The 16,588-nt window shown below is 40.7% G+C and overlaps 1 protein-coding gene across 3 annotated transcripts in view; it reads right to left on the bottom strand.

The window, feature by feature from the left end:
• Window positions 1–16,588, bottom strand: part of B4GALNT3 (beta-1,4-N-acetyl-galactosaminyltransferase 3) — a 153,131-nt gene that overhangs the window by 84,988 nt on the left and 51,555 nt on the right. For 2 of the 3 annotated variants that reach the window (XM_036760207.1, XM_036760208.1), the window contains exons 1-2: window positions 12,251–12,315; window positions 11,757–11,795 (exon numbers count right to left, since the gene is read on the bottom strand). The exons of the other annotated variant lie outside the window; for it this stretch is intronic. In XM_036760207.1, coding sequence (XP_036616102.1) covers window positions 11,757–11,766 — 10 coding nt within the window. In that variant the 5' untranslated portion in view covers window positions 11,767–11,795; window positions 12,251–12,315. Of the gene's footprint in view, window positions 1–11,756; window positions 11,796–12,250; window positions 12,316–16,588 lie in introns of those variants that run through there. 3 annotated transcript variants of the gene reach the window in all.

Below are 16,588 nucleotides of genomic sequence, written 5' to 3'. Positions count from 1 at the left end.
ATAAATTCTTCCCTTTTCCATAGATCTGACAGGTAAACTATTCCTTGATTTCCTAGTTTACTTATAGAATCAGTCTTTATAATATGTAGCATTTTGAAGACGCAGCTTTGGTAGGTCCTACCATATTATAAAGGTTTCAAGTATTGGACCCAAGACAAACTAGTAGGAGGAGCTGCCTAGCAAAATTTGGAAAGGCCTATCACAAGTTAGCTATGAGGTGATTAATTTTGCTGGTCAAGGGACTTATGAAACCACCTACTAAAGCATGGAGGGATTTCACTCTAAATGAGTAAAGGAAGTACCCACACCAGTGAAACTGTAGATCCTTGAGGTCCTGAAATATTATTATTCCCTTTGATATACTCTATAATCCCATCCAGCTGACCTTGTCCTTTTCTCAGGACACTTTATTTCTGGAATGACCCCCATCTACCCTGCCCCAATTTGCTTGTTGAAATACTATCCAACCTTCAAAGCCTAGCTCTCTTGCCATCTTCCTCCACTAAGTTTTTTCTGATCCTTTCCAGCTGGGAATGATCTCTCTCTACTCAGCATTCATGGTGTTTTGTTTATATGTCTCCTAAACACTTATTTCTATGTTGTATTGTGCTATTTGTACAAATGGCTTGTTGTTGTTCAGCCATTTCAGTCATGTCCAACCCTTCATGACCCCATTTGGGGTTTTCCTGGCAAACATATTGGAGCAGTTTTGCCATGTTCTTCTCTAGCTCATTTTACAGATGAGGAAACTGAGGCAAACAGAGTTAAATGACTTGCCCAGGGTCACATATCTAGTAAGTGTCTGAGACTAGATTTGAACTCAGGAAAATGATTCTTCCTGACTCCAGTTACAGTACTCTATGCACTGCACCACCTAGCTGCCCCCAACAAACATTTATTAAGCATTTACTAGGAATCTGCTAGGAATACAAAGGCAAAAACAAAACAATCCCTGACTTCAAAGATCTTGCATTCTATTGAGTAGACACAACATGTACACAGATAGATAAATACAGCATATATAAAAAGCAATTTCGAGGAAGAGAAAGCACCAACTGGGGGAATGAGAAAAGATCTCATTCATGTAGGAGATGGCACCTAAGCCATGCTTTGAAGGAAACTAGGGACATCCATGGGCAGCTAGATGGCATGGTAGACAGAGTACTGGCCTTGGAATCAGGAATCATGAGTTCAAAAAATCCCTTGGACCATAGCATTCTTGGAACTTCTATCCTTCACTATGCCTCAAAATCTGTCCAAGTTCATATCCATCGTTTCCATGATACTTTCTATGCATCTCATCCTCTGTCATCCCCTTTACCTTTTATTTTCAATCTTTCCCAACATCAGGGTCTTTTCCAATGAGTCTTGTCTTCTCATTATGTGGCCAAAGTATTGAAGCTTCAGCTTCAGTATCTGACCTACTAGTTAATAGCTTGAATTATTTTCTTTAAGTGATTTGATCTCCTTCCTGTCCAAGTGACTCTCAAAAGTCTTAGAGACACAATTTGGAAGCACTGATTCTGCAGCACTCAGTTTCCTTTATAGTCCAACTCACACAACCATACATTGCTATTGGAAGAACCATAGCTTTGACTATAGGGACTTTTGTTAGCAAGGTGGTGACTCTGCTTTTTAGTGTGCTCTCCAGATTTGCCATAGCTCTCCTTCCAAGGAGCAGGCATCTTTTAATTTCATGACTGCAGCTGCCATCTACAGTGATCTTTATGCCCAAGAATATAAAATCTGACACTGTTTCCACTTCTTCTCCCTCTATTTGCCAAGAAGGGATGAGACCAGTTGCCAAAATCTTAGATTTTTTTCATATTAAGCTTCAAGCCAGCTTTCACACTCTCTTCTTTCACCCTCATCAAGAGGCTTCTTAATTCCTCTTCACTTTCTGCCATTAGAGTGGTATCATCTGCATATCTGAGATTGTTGATATTTCTCGTGGTAACCTTAATTCTGGCTTTTGATTTATCCAGCCTGGCATTCTGCGTGATGTACTCTATATATAAATTAAATAAGGTAATAATGTACAGCCTTGTCATGCTCCTTTTCCAATCTTTTTTTCTTTTTTTAATTTATTTTTTATTTTTGGTTTATAACACTCAGTTCCACAAGTTTTTGAGTTCCAAATTTTCTCCTCCTCCCTATTCTCCCCCCTTCCCACCAAGATGGCATGTAATCTGATATATGTTCTACATATGCCTTCACATTAAACTTATTTACACAACAGTCAAGTTGTAAAGAAGAATTAAAACCAACGGAATGAATCATGAGAAAGAAGAAACAAAACCAAAAAAGAGGAAAAAAAAGAGAGAGCAAATAGTTTGCCTCAATCTGCATTCAGACTCTGTAATTCTTTCTCTGGATGTGCACAGCTTTTTCCAGCACGAGTCCTTTGGAGCTGTCTTTGAACCTTGTATTGCTGAGAAGAGCCAAGTCCATCAAAGTTAGTCATCACAGACACCATGTGTCTATAAGCGTGTATAATGTTCTCCTGGTTCTGCTCCCCTCAGTCAGCCTCAGATCATGTAGGTCTTTCCAGGTTATTATGAAGTCTGTCTGTTGCCTATTTCTTATAGCACAATAGTATTCCATTACATTGATATACCACAACTTATTTAGCCATTCCCCAATTGATGGGCATCCCCTTGATTTCCAATTCTTTACCACCACAAAAAAAGCTGCTATAAATATTTTTGTACGTACAAGTCCGTTTCCCACTTGTATGATCTCTTTGGGATGCAGCCCTAGAAGTTGTATTACTGGATCAGAGGGTATCCACATCTTTATAGCCCTTTGGGCATAGTTCCAAATTGTTCTCCAGAATGGTTGGATCAGTTCACAGCTCCACCAACAATGTAACTGTTCCAATTTTCTGACATCCTCTCCAGCATTTATAATTTTCCTGTTTTGTCATGTTGACCAATATGACGGGAGAGATGTGGTACCTTACAGTTGCTTTGATTTGCATTTCTCTAGTCAATAGTGGTTTAGAGCATTTTTTCATATGACTACAGATATCTTCAATTTCTTCCTCTGAAAACTGCCTGTTCATATCCTTTGACCATTTATCAATTGGGGAATGACTTATATTCTTATAAATGTGACTCAGTTCCCTGTATATTTTAGAGATGAGGGCTTTGTCAGAGATACTGTTTGTAAAAATTCTTTCCCAATTTTCTGCTTCCCTCCTAATCTTAGTTGCATTGGCTTTGTTTGTACAAAAACTTTTCAATCTGACGTAATCAAAATTATCCATTTTGCATTTCATAACACTCTCTATCTCTTGTTTAGTCATAAATCCTTCCCTTCCCCATAAATCTGACAGGTAAACTATTCCTTGCTCTCCCAAATTGCTTATAGCATCAGCCTTTACACCCAAACCATGGACCCATTTTGACTTTATTTTGGTACATGGTGTAAGATATTGGTCAATGCCCAGTTTCTGCTGTACTATTTTCCAGTTTTCCCAGGATTTTTTGTGAAATAGTGAATTCTTAACCCAGAAGCTAGACTCTTTGGGTTTATCAATCCTTTTCCAATCTTAAACCAGTTGTTCCATGTTTGATTCTAATTGTTGCTTCTTGGCCCACATACAGTAAGATGATGATCTGGCATTCCCATCTCTTTGAGAACTTGCCAGATTTTACTGTGATCCACGCGGTCAAAGGCTTTAGTGTAGTCAATGAAGCAGAAGTAGATGTTTTTCTGTAATTCCCTTGCTTTCTCCATAACCCAGCAATGTTGACATTTTGGTCAATAGTTCCTCTGCCTATTCAAAAACCAGCCTGCTCCTCTGGTAAAATCCTCTGTTTGGCCTTTAAAGCCATTTATAACATGTTCCTTTCCATCCTTTCCAGTCTTCTTACACCTTACCCCAAGTATCCTGTGATCCAAAGGCACTAGCCTTCCTTCTATTCCTCACATGTGACACTACAGAACCAATGTAGTGCAGTAGATACAGCACTGGTCTTGGTGTTAGGAAGATAAGATTGAATCCTGTCTCAGGAACTTGTTAGCTGTATGACCCTGGTCAAGTCACTTGATCTTTCTGGGCCTCAGTTTCCTCATCTGTAAAATAAGGGAGTTGGACTTGACCTCAAAAGTCCCTTCCACCTCCAAATCCATGATCCTATAATCTATAATTGAAGGGAGCAAAGAAGATCCAAGTGTTCTACTAATACTGAATGGGGGTAAGAGACTAAACAAAATTGGCTAAACAAATTGTGGCATATGTTTGGGATGGAATATTACTCTGCTATAAGAAATGATGAACTCGATGACCTTAGAAAAACATGGAAAGACTTGCATGAAATAATGAAGAGCAAAATGAGCAGAACCAAGAGAATGTTGTCTACAATAACAGCAATACTGTTTTAAGAACAACCTTGAGCAACCAAGTCATTCTCACTAATACAAATACCCAAATTAACTGCAAAGGTCCATGAAGGAAGATGCCACTTGCATCCAGAAAAAGAACTCTCTCTCTCTCTCTCTCTCTCTCTCTCTCTCTCTCTCTCTCTCTCTCTCACACACACACACACACACACACACATATGTACACATTGGGGGGAGAAGAAAAAAAGTTACATGATTACTTTGCTGTATATTTAAAAGGTTTTCCTAACAGATCTGCAGTTTCAGGCTCGATCCTCTTTTTTTTCTATTCCACTTTGTCATGGAAATACTTGTTTTATTTCTTAAGTTCAGAATTTTTTTAAAAATGAAAGAAAAAAGAAGAGTCCCATACACACCAAAAATTTGGGGGTTTTTTTTGGGGGGGGGGCAGGGCAATTGGGGTTAAGTGACTTGCCCAAGGTCACACAGCTAGTACATGTGTCAAGTGTCTGAGGTCACATTTGAACTCAGGTCCTCCTGACTCCAGGGCCGGTGCTCTACTCACTACGCCACCTAGCTGCCCCTCACACCAAAAATTTTATAGCAGAATTTTATGTAGTAAAAATAAAGGCAATGCCCATCAATTGGGAAATGACTAAGCAAACTGGTACATAAACAAAGTCAAGTTGTAGATACTCAATCAGGGAGAAATACAAGGACTGCCACGCAGTAATGGCAACTTAGTTAAAGTTTGATAAAATGAATTTGTAGCGGATCCAGTCAACATGATTATGTGACACCTAGTTCAGAAGCACATGAAAGAGATGGATAGTAAAGGTAATCCAGGGAGACTGCTGAACAGGGCTTATGAGGCTATAGGACAAGGGGAAAGGGATTCCAGGTAGAGGAAAGTATGGAGTTAAGTTTAGTCCACCAAGAGGTTGAAGGAAGCAAAGTAGGACAAGAGCAGGAGTGATGAGAGCACGGGGAGGGATGGTGGTGGAGGTTGTGGTGAAAATAAAAGAGGTTTAGGAGGAATTAGACAAAGGTAGAGCTGCTGTGGCAAAACTGTATGCACTATTTAACCTAGCCCCGTCTGGCTAAGAAACAAGGCCTGTTGTTTTGAGACCAGTCTATTTAATGCTCAACTTAGAACTTAGTTTCTGCGCTGACCAGAAACCCATTCAGATCCAAAGATTAATGTGAGAAGTTTTCTCCTGCTATATACCTCGTACAAGCTATGTGTCTTATCTGGAAACAGCTTCTGTGCTGGCCAATCAGCTACTATTTAGTTGTAATAATTTAATTGTAATAATGATCTTTTTTTTAAACCTATATAATGTGTAACTTACAGACAATGAGGGGAGTGGGCTACCTCTTTTTTGGCTTTCCCCTCTGCTGAACAACTTAAACTCCTTTAGAAATTATTTCAGTTGGGGGTTTTTTTCGCAGCTAACAATTGGTGTCAGAAGAAGGGTTTCTGATGGTAGATCTGAAAAGAGGGATTTGACCAAGATGGGATCATTCTGCGCAGCAAGAACTGAGTATGTTCCCCCATGGTTCAGTTAATTCACAGTCAAGTTACTCCTGGCCCTGGACTAGGTCTCAGGACTGACGACTCTGGGTCCAGAAAGCTAGGGGACTGTGTACCATCTTGACCTGGGAAATTACTCAGGGAGGATTAGAACTAGCCTAGCCCCCTTTATGGGAAAATGAGTAGTCCTCTTGGATTGACCAACCAAGCTCTGGGGGCAGTGTGGATCCACCATTTGTTAATTTGGCCAGTCCTCCAACAGATCTTTCTATTTTTTCTCTCTCTCCTTCTCTTTCTCTTCCTGTACTTCTCTTATTCTCCCATGACTATTAGAAAATAAACCAGATAGCCGGTGCATGACTTTATACTGGCAGCAGCAAATACAAGAGCCTTCAGTTGCAGGCCCTTGTAACCTGCCAGCAGGGAATCCTTTATCTGTTTAGTTGATTAAGTAACCCTGACAACGCATTTACCTAACATCAGTCCTATACTCATTCACTTAGGATGACCCAGATTACTGAGGGAAGCCCATACTAGTTAAAATAAACTATTGTCCAGTATTGAGCCATTCATGGGCCAAACACTAATACCCCCGCTTTTTTCAGTCAGGAGCTCCTCAGGAAAATCTTTGTCTTGCATTATGTCTAGTGTTGTTTGTAGATTCTGCTACCCTGAAGGATTTCTTTCTTTTTTCTTTTTTTTTCCCCTGAAGGATTTCTAAGGGGGAAATACAGCCAGCCATAAGGACTGCTGTAAAAAAAAAAAAAACTATAGCCAAAGAGTATAGAGTGCTGGAGGAAGATTAATGATATTTCATACTTGAAACAGCTCTCCCAGCTTTCATAGAGTAATCTGATGCTAAACTCTCCATGCCAGTAAGCAGGAACTTACTCCCACTTCAGACTTTCAGCAGGAGATAAAGTTTTAGGAAGAAAAAAAAACCTCCTTTGTGATATATGTGGCCATATGTGTTCTTTCAATGTCTGGGAAATCTCCCTGTACTGTACAGTGTGCTTGACTTATAGACCCTGATGCTAACCCAATTTCATTCCTCCATCTATGAGCTGCCACCCATCTAGTGCCCAACACTCCTCAAAGAAATTCTATCAAGCTCTTGATAAGATGGGCAGTGAAGGAGAAGCCTCCACTGATTCAGGTTATTTAAACCTTAACCTAGCTATCTGCTTCTGTAATTGTGCCACCACAAGTATAGAAGTGCTGTTTGGCTGAGAAACCAGACCTGTTGCTCAGAGACCAGATTGGTTTAATGCTTAACTCGGGACCTAGGCTGTGCTGACAAAAAACCCAGTCTTGTCAAAATGTAAGAGGTTTTCTGCTGCTGCACATCTCAAGCAACCTGCATGTCTTATCTGGAAACTATCTCTATGCTGGACAATCAGCTACTGTTTCCTTGTTCCTTTGTTTGAATCCTATATAATGTGTAACTTACAGACACTCTGGAGGAGTGGGATATCCCTTTTTCAGCTCTCCTCTTTGCTGAATGACTTAGTAAATGACTTTCTAAATTATTTTAGTTTTGTCTCAGCTAACACTGCAAAGATAGGCTATGATCAGAATCAGAAATTTTAGAGTTCATGAATTTATGTGCGATGATGACATCTAAGATGTGGCCTTCCCTGAGACTGACCAAGATGAAGTTAAGATGTAGGTCATGGGAATTGATGAGATGGGTATAGTAGGTTGTTAGAGTGTTTAAGGAGACCTCAATGTATATGCTGAAGTCCCTAAATACAAAGCTACAGAGAGGGGCTAAAAAACCCAAGACATTGAGAAAGAAAGGAGAATAAACTGGAAGCCAGCTTGTGACATCAAGAAAGATCTGGACTAGATAGATGGAGTGAACTTCTAATGAGGAAAGGTCAATGAGTGATCCCCACAAAATGGAAGAATAAGAAAAGTAAGGAGTATGTCTGCTCCTCCTGACCTAGGGGGGCAGGGGCAGGAAAGCACTACCCGGTATTCAGCCAGGCATATAGTGTCTTCTAGAAGGACCCTATAAGTGCAAAGAAGATGGAAAGGGTGCAAGAGATACAGGATAAAGAGAAGTTTACTAACAACAGGGAGTTCAGAGGGCAAGACAGGATGGTAGGGCACCGAAGACCAGAGTTGGAAGGGTGCAAGGCTGAGGTGAACGAGGATGAGAAAGTGAGGAGTGGTATTAAGGACAGGGGTCTGGCATTTTGAGTTTTTTGGTTTGTTTTGTCTCAGCAAATTATGAGCCTGAATCCCAAGGATCAGGGGAGGATGTGGGAGTTTATTAAACACGGGATGGCAAGTATTACTCCTTTTTTTGGAAAAAATACACATAACCAAGCAAAACAAATTCCTATACTGGCCATGTCTGAAATTGTACACTTCATTCTACACCTCTCTGCCAGTAGCAAGTTCCATAATTTGTCCTCTGGGATCATGGTTGTCACTGAGCTGATCAGAGTTAAGTCTTTCAAAGTTGTTATTCTTTACAGAGTTGTTACTGTATAAATTGTTCTCCAAGCTCTTCTCGAGAAGCACTACTTTACCCTTTTCCTAGAGCCCTGTGATGACAAAGGGTGATACTCTCTCAAATACCAATGAAAAAGGGATTGAGTCAGCAAAGAGGTTGGGTTGGGCTTTAGGTTAGCAAATACCTGGTGATTCAGTCCCTGGAGACCTGCCTCCACACTTGGTGCCAACTCCTTTTTCTCATAATGAGGGATGATACACATCCATAACATAATCTGTACAAAGAGTTTGTATCTGGATACTTATTAGGCCTGGTGTCTGAAAACTGGTCCAAAATAGGTGGTGGAGGCCTGGAATTTGTGTGTTTAGTAGGCGCTGAAGACTGAAGATTTATTGTTTTCTCAGTTTGGTGACTCAGGACAAAACAGACTGTTCTTCCAGAAGTGTAAATGGGCTTCAAGGCAAAGAGGCCTCCAAATTCAGTAGCTGAAAGGGGCTGGGGATAAAGGTCCACTCTCCTGTGCCCAGAGATGAAATAGAAGGAGGAAGTGATAAGCCAGTCACCTTAGTGCCAACTTTCTTTTGCCTGGGTTCTCCACCGTAATGAAAGGCTGGTGGAGAAAAAGACTTCTTTTTAATGGGGGCCCCCTTCCTCCCTAGGTGATGACAGAAATTTGCAACATTGTGACAACAAAGTCTAAGACAGAATAAATATGCTCTCCACTAGGAAGCAGTAGGTTCCCAAAGTAAGTAGAGATCCGAACCTAGCCTACAATGAGGTAGGGGGCAGGTCATCTATAATCAACAGTTGGCACTCCTACCCCTGGCTAGACAAACCTTCACAACCCTCTGCAGTTGTAAATGCTTTCTCTTCCTTAGTATCTTGTGAAAAATAAATATAAAAATCTTTGGCTTCTTTTGGCAACCAACAGAGGTATGCAGTTATATTTCAATACCTATAGTCACTTTTAGGGGTTTTTTTTGTATTTTTCTTTTGCTCTTGTTCATAATGAACCAGTTAATATTTATATTAAAATATTCACAAGCAATTTAATGTAGGGCCCTCTATTGACTAATTCACAGATTGGGTCCCCAATGGGACAGAGTAAAGGTCCTTTCTGTGACTGAATTCCTGAAACCATTTCTAAAAAGACCCCACTGATCTGTATACCTCCAATCATTGCTAGAGGGCACAACTACCTCAAAGCAAAGACATTGACTGAAATGACATACATGGTTAGAACAGTTTACACCACATTCCCCCATAAACCTCCATCAAATACACACAGTATCATCGAAAAGACTGGGTAAGCATGGAGTATGTCAGTAGACAGACACACAAGTACGGAATACACATGGTGAAGGCAATCCACACCATTAGCACCGCAGGGCCCTGATGTCCTTTCTCTCTTTGTAGTTATTCTTATGCTGGTCCACGTGGGCCATCTCTGATGGGCTAGCTTGTCTTGAGGTGGCCTCTCTGCTCACTCCCTGCTGGGTGAATTGATCAGCTGGTAGATGGCATTGCCAAATGGAAAGCAAGGGCAGGAATTCTATCCCTAGCCACGCTTTGGTAGAAGAGCAGGGGTAAATGTGAAGAACAATTGTCGCTAAAGAGCTAGATCCTTCATGCCTAATACTCTTTTCCACTGTCAGACATGACTTATTAAAGAGTGAGCCTTGCTTTTTAAAGGCCGCCAGGGACATGGATGATTCTTTAGTCATCCAATGGCTAGCCCCACAGAATTCCATCAAAGTGATGGTATAACTTCTTCATACCTCTTAAAAGAGAAACAGAATGTAAACACTTTTTTTTTACATTTCTTTTACATGTTGTGAAAGGGTCACTACAATTTACAGAGCCTCTGAGTCTTAAAACTGGCCACTGGAGTCAGTCAGTCAACAAGCATTGATTAAGCTCCTACTACGTGCCAGGCACACTGCTACATGCTAGGGATACAAAGAAAGACATGAAGAAGATAACATGCAAACAAATATGCACAAACAGGAGGCAGGCAGGATATATTAGAGATAATGATCAAAGATAAAGGACTAGAATTAAGAAGTGTGATCAGGAAAGGCTTCCTTCTCATACGTGGGATTTTAGCTGGGACTTGAAGGAAGCAAGGAAATCCAAGAAAAAGAGATGAAGAAAGACAATTCCAGGCACATAGGACAGCCAGGGAAAATGTCCAGAGTTGGGGCCCAATGGAGGTTTGAGGAGGGATGAAAGGTTTGGAAAAGCCAGTGAGGCGAGAGTCAATTAAGGAAGTATAAATGGATTGCCTTGCTACAGTGAAAGCCCAGTTCACACTACATAATATAAACTGCAGCGGACCTAATCAACATGGTTTCATGATTTTCTCCAGCTTTGGTCAGTAACACAAAAGTAGACGCAAAGAGAGTGGATAGTGGAAGTAATTTTGGCAGGTCGAAATTGGCAATGGGACGCCAGAGAAGAAGGACCAAGAAAGGGAAGGGAATAGAGTGTAGGCAGTGCAAAAGTGATGGCATGGGAATGAACTAAGGCACAGAGGGACTAGAAAGCTGGGGTGAGGACAAAGAACAGGGTTTAGGGTGACAAAGAAGAGGGACAGGTGGAATGATAATATATTATCACCAAAAAAAGGAAGTTTTGCATTTGTGAACATGGAAGTGGTGCATTTGTGTGTGATGGCAAGATCCAGGGCATTACCATTTGCCTGTGGCTGAGGTGAGGGCTGGGTAGAAGAGTAACTGATCATGGGAACAGAGTAGCTCAATCTCAAACAAAGGTACAAAAGAATCTACTCAGAATCTGAAAGTAACAAAATTTCATCTCTATTACCTGCTCCTTATGTTCTAAAATGTCACCAGTCTATTGATCAGGGGTTCCCTGATCAATCCCCTTAACCTTCCAGTAACATAAAGTGTCTTGCTTATTCTGAGCTGAAAGTTGATTATGTTTTCTGTCTTCATTTCAGGCTCAGTTGACATCTTGCCCTAGGGTACTACAATATACCTTTGGAAACAGCCCAAATTCATGCTACTCTGTTCATTCGGCTCCAGAGCCACCATCTTCAGAGCAGCATCCCAGTTGCAGACTGAACTCATTTATGGCCTATTGCCATTCGAGTGAGCTACGCTGGCTTCTCTAGTTATAAACTATCAGCTTCTGACTAGGGGGAGGGGTGGAATATTTTCATTTGCAAATAGAAGTTCATACCCTTTATGAGCCATTCAGAATGTGCCATTTAGAAAGTCTAAAGTCTCACAAGATATACATGGGCCACTTCAAAGTTGGAAAGAGGTCTCGATCCCATACCTTTACACATATATATAATATATATACATACACACACATACATATTACATACACACACATACATATACACATACATATTACACACACACACACACACAAATTATTTACCTGTATACATGTTGCTTCTCTCCAGAAGGATATAAGCACCTTGAGGGCAGAGAAATTCCATTTTTTGGTTATTTGTTAGAACCTAGCACAGCACCTAGCACAAGTGTTTAACAAATGCCTGTTGAGTTAAGGTGAATTGAGAAGGTGAAGCCAAATTGTTGGAGTGGTAGAATGTGATGCAGCCATACTCCCCTGCACAAAATTCCTCCAAACATATCTAGAAGATACACCAAGGAAAATCCAGAAAAAGTCCCAGTGAATCATTTCTCCGGCTCATGTTAACAGATAGGGAGGTCTGCAGGCACTGGGGATGTGTTCAGGTGAGGAACATGCAGTGTGCAAGCATTCCAATGCCGAGAAAGAGGCTTTGCATCAGGGCAGGAAGAGGTTGGAAACTCGCACGAGGACACTGAAACAGGGACAGGTGCCAATTGACAACTTTGTTGCTCACAACCCAGTGACATTCCAAGGTAGGGAGGCCCAGGGCATTATACCTAGAAAGAAGGAGGTCTAGAAGCCAGCAACAGCAGCAGTATGGTTCAGACCCCAGTCACAGAGCAGGGTCTCATTTCCAGCATCTAGCTCAGCCTGAAAAGGAATAACCAAGGCAGGAATCCCAGAAGAAAGAGAAGCCTCCAATGCTGCCATACCAAGCCAACAAAACTTTCTAGCTGGTTGATAGGAGCAGAGTCCAGCAGCAATCCACTCTTGCTCAGACCCAAACCCAGGCCAGGAATTTGCAGAGCTCTGATCAGTGGGCAGCAATCAGACTTTGCCCTGGATCAGCCCCTGAGATCCTGGAATAACACAATACTCAAGACCCACAAAAAGGAGCAACAGGACCCATCCAGATCTTCCTTCCAGTTCTAACATCAAGTCTAAAGTTAGAAAGAGGTCGGAAGAACAAGCAAACAAAAAAGGAAGGGACACTCAAGACACAAACTCATGAGACAATGTCTCCAAAACACCTACCAGGAAAGCCTCTGCAGAAAACACAGCTTAGGCAAAAATTCAACTAGTATTCCTGGAAGTGACGAAACAAGAGTTTTTTCAAAAGGGTTTTTAATTTTTTTATAAGTTAAATGAGTGTACTTGAGGGAAAAATTGGAAAAGAAATAAAAAGTATGGAAGGAAGAACTGGAAAGAGAATTAACAGTTTAGCCCAAAAAGTACAAAACACTGTCCAAAAAACAAACTCCCTGAAAATAAGCATGGATCAAATAGAAGCCAGTGACTCTATGAAGCAATAAGAAATATTCAAACAAAATTAAAAGATAAAACATATAAGAAAAAATAAGGTATCTCATAACAAAAACAAGTGACCTGGAAAGGAGAAAAACTAGCAATCACTGGACTGTCTGAATGCCATGACCAAAAAAAAAAAAAAAAAAAAAAAAAAAGAGCTTGGTCATCCTATTTCAAGAAAACTTAAAAGAGAACTGCCCAGATCTCTTACAACCAGAGATTCTAAGCAAAAATTAAAAAAATCTAGTGGTCACCACCTGAAAGAAACCTCAAAATGAAAACTTTCAGGAATATTATAGCCAAAATCTAGAGTTTTATTGGAAAAAAAAAATACTGCAAGCAGCCATAAAAAAGGAATTCAAGAAGCCACAGTCAGGATCACACATGATTTAGCATCCACCACTATAAAGGAATGGAGAGGTTGGAATATGATACTCTAAAAGGCTAAGGATATAGGCTTACAGCCAAGAATAACTTACCTAGCAAAACTGAGTATGATGCTACAGGGGAATTAGAGGACTTCCAAGCATTCCCGGTGAAAAGACCAGAGAGAGCTCCTTAGAGGACTAATACTGAAACATGCTGTATACCTCCTGATAGAGGTGCAGTACTCAGAATGCCGAATGAGACAAAATTTCTTTGGACATGGCCAATATGGAAAGATGTTTTGATGGGGAGGAAATGTGTGTGTGTGTGTGTGTGTGTGTGTGTGTATGTATACATGTTTTTCATGACTTTTGCTTTTCATTTGACTCAGTGGGGATTGGGGGAGAGTAAGAAGGGGATGTAGAAAACATAATTTTTTTTAAAAACTGAATTGAAAGAGAAGTTAAAAGTCACAAGAGACAAATTAGGCTTTTTTTAAGGAGAGGTGATACAGTGTTTTGGGGGGCAGTGAGATGGAGCAGTGGAGTTCAGAGAACCTGAGTTCAAATCCAGCCTCAGACTAGCTATGTGATACCTGGGCAAGTCACTTAACCCTGTTCGCCTCAGTTTCCTCATCTGTAAAATGATTTGGAGAAGAAAATAGCAAACCACTCCCACATCTTTGCCAAGAAAATCCCAAATGGGGTCACGAAGAGTTGGACACAACTGAAAATGATTGAATACCATACCAATGCAGTGTTTCATCACTAGCTGTGTGACTTGGGGCATTTGGAGCATTTCCTGCCTATGGGGTTCCCATTTTTCAGCTAGAAAATGATGAAAACAAAAAACTAGCTAACTGGATGATTTCTGAGATTCTTCCCAGTTTTAACATTCCTAAGAACAATACAGGTTGATGCTTAACTGACTCAAATCTATGCCCATAAAGAAACCAGAAACAAGATAGAACTAGGTCACAAAAGGCAATAGTCCCAGGTTATCACTGATCCAGTCTGTGCTCTTCCTTGATCTTTGGGTTAAATTTCCCTTCCTCCCCCCTAAGTCCAGGTGAACGACAATAGGGAAAGCAGATCTATTCAGGCCTGAACTACCCTCAGTATCTTTGAAGATAACAATCTCAGCCATGGGCAATCTACAACAAAATTCTTCAGGACACTCAGCCCAGTGAAAATGGAGTAGGGGGCAGGGTGGGGGAGGGGAGCAGGATTCATTGGGAAATTTCCGAAAATGAAACAAGGATATGTGAGAAAAGACAGCAAAAGAAAAAAAAAACCACCTAAACTGGGATTTCAACCCATCAGGGGTCAATTCCTACTTTCTGATTTATTCAAGCAATCATTTCTTCTCTGGCCAGGGACTGGCAGGGGAGTTAGAGGAGAAGGGGTGAGGACAGACTTAGAAACAGTCTTCCTTCCTCAGCTTTCTCTCCCCCAGCTTCAAATCAATACAGAGAGAGTGCCAGGTGGCCTGAGTCTCTGGGGGAGCTAACTATGGCTATACAATGCTGGCTGCTGGAGAGGGGAGGTAGGAACACACGTAGAGGAAGGCTGTTGTTTGGCTGTCCTCGGAGTCACTGACACGGCTGCCCCTTCTCGTGATGAATGGAGAACATGGTGTTGGCCTTTCCTCTCCTTTGTTCTTTGTTCTTGGTTCTAACGAGACAGTGGAAATGAGGTGAACCCATCATTCAGTCAGTGATATGTTAAAATGATAAAGTTAAAATGTGTTAAAAGATAAAGTGCTCGCTATGTACAGAGCCCAGGAATAGACTGGGCTAGAGAAGAGAAACAGAAGGTCTGACTCCTTAGCTGTAGGAAGTTTACAGGAGACAGAGGGGGAAAACATTTATATATATAGTACTTACAAATATTTAGGAAAAAAATGCAATAAATATAAATTAATTTAATGCAAGCTACATATGTGAGTATGAAAGTGCTATAGAGCAACGAAGTTATCAGAGAGCCAGATAGTCCAGAGTGGCTTTACAGAGATAAGTTTGACCACCCCCCAGGGCAAAACTAGAAGCAAAGGATGGGAGTTGCAGAGAGGCACATTTAGGCCTGTTGTCATTTCCTGTGACCCTGAGTTGTGAAGGTAGAACAGACTGCAGAAAGAGGTAGTGGGACCCCCTTCATGGAAGGAGATCTCTCCAGACAGGCTAGATGACCAAAAAGTGAAGTAGATTGTAGTGTGGATTCTTTTTCAGGGATGGATTGGCTGCAGAGATCCCTTCTGAAGCTAGAATTCTGTGGTCCTATGACCTGAGTCTAGCCTAGGCTCTCTTGGTTGTGAATTAACATGTCTGGAGGCGAACCTACAGATCATTCCATCTCAAAAGCAGGGCACCCAGCAAAGAAGAGTCCCAGACCTTTGTTCTGTTATACTGAGCACAAGTGAGACGACGGGTGAGGCTAAATCATTCATCCTTGGAACACTCAACCTCATTTCTACCTCTTGGTCTCCCTGGCTTCCTTCAGGACTAAGCCAAAATTATACCTTCTATAAGAAGCGTTTCCCGACCCTTCTACATTCCTCCAATGCCATCCCTCTGAGAACCCCTCCAATGCACCATAGACAGATTGATGGATACACACACAAACATAAACATGTATGTATTGATGTATACACACGCACATATGATAGGTGCCGCATGTGCATATTTGGATACATATTAAATATACACGAACATATATGTAGATGCGGACATGTTTTGTGTGTATGTATATGAATTTGTATACACACATAAATACATGTGCATATATCTATCTGTAGGAATATGTATTCCTATATATGCATTTCTGTATATGCAAACATATATACCTATATGCACATATCTATATGTAGGAATATGTATTCCTATATATGCATTTCTATATATACAAACATATATATATATATGCACATATTTATATGTAGGAATATGTATTCCTGTATATGCATTTCTATATATACAAACATATATATCTATATGCACATATATGGTATCTACCAGTTTGTATATACATGTATGTATACATGTCTAGGTATTTGTTGTTTGTTTCAGTCACGTTCAATTCTTTGTGATCCCATTTGGGGTTTTCTTGGCAAAGACACTGGAGTGATTTGCCATTTTCTTCTTCAGTGTGTATATATGTATGCAAACAAATTTGTATGTATACAAATATATGTACATATACATTTATGGCATCTACCAATTTATA

The sequence above is a fragment of the Trichosurus vulpecula genome, chromosome 5 (genome assembly GCF_011100635.1).
Source record: "Trichosurus vulpecula isolate mTriVul1 chromosome 5, mTriVul1.pri, whole genome shotgun sequence".
NCBI classification, from domain to species: Eukaryota; Metazoa; Chordata; class Mammalia; order Diprotodontia; family Phalangeridae; genus Trichosurus; species Trichosurus vulpecula.
The sequence above is the reverse complement of the archived record's forward strand: the minus strand, read 5'-3'. Positions and strand labels throughout refer to the sequence as shown.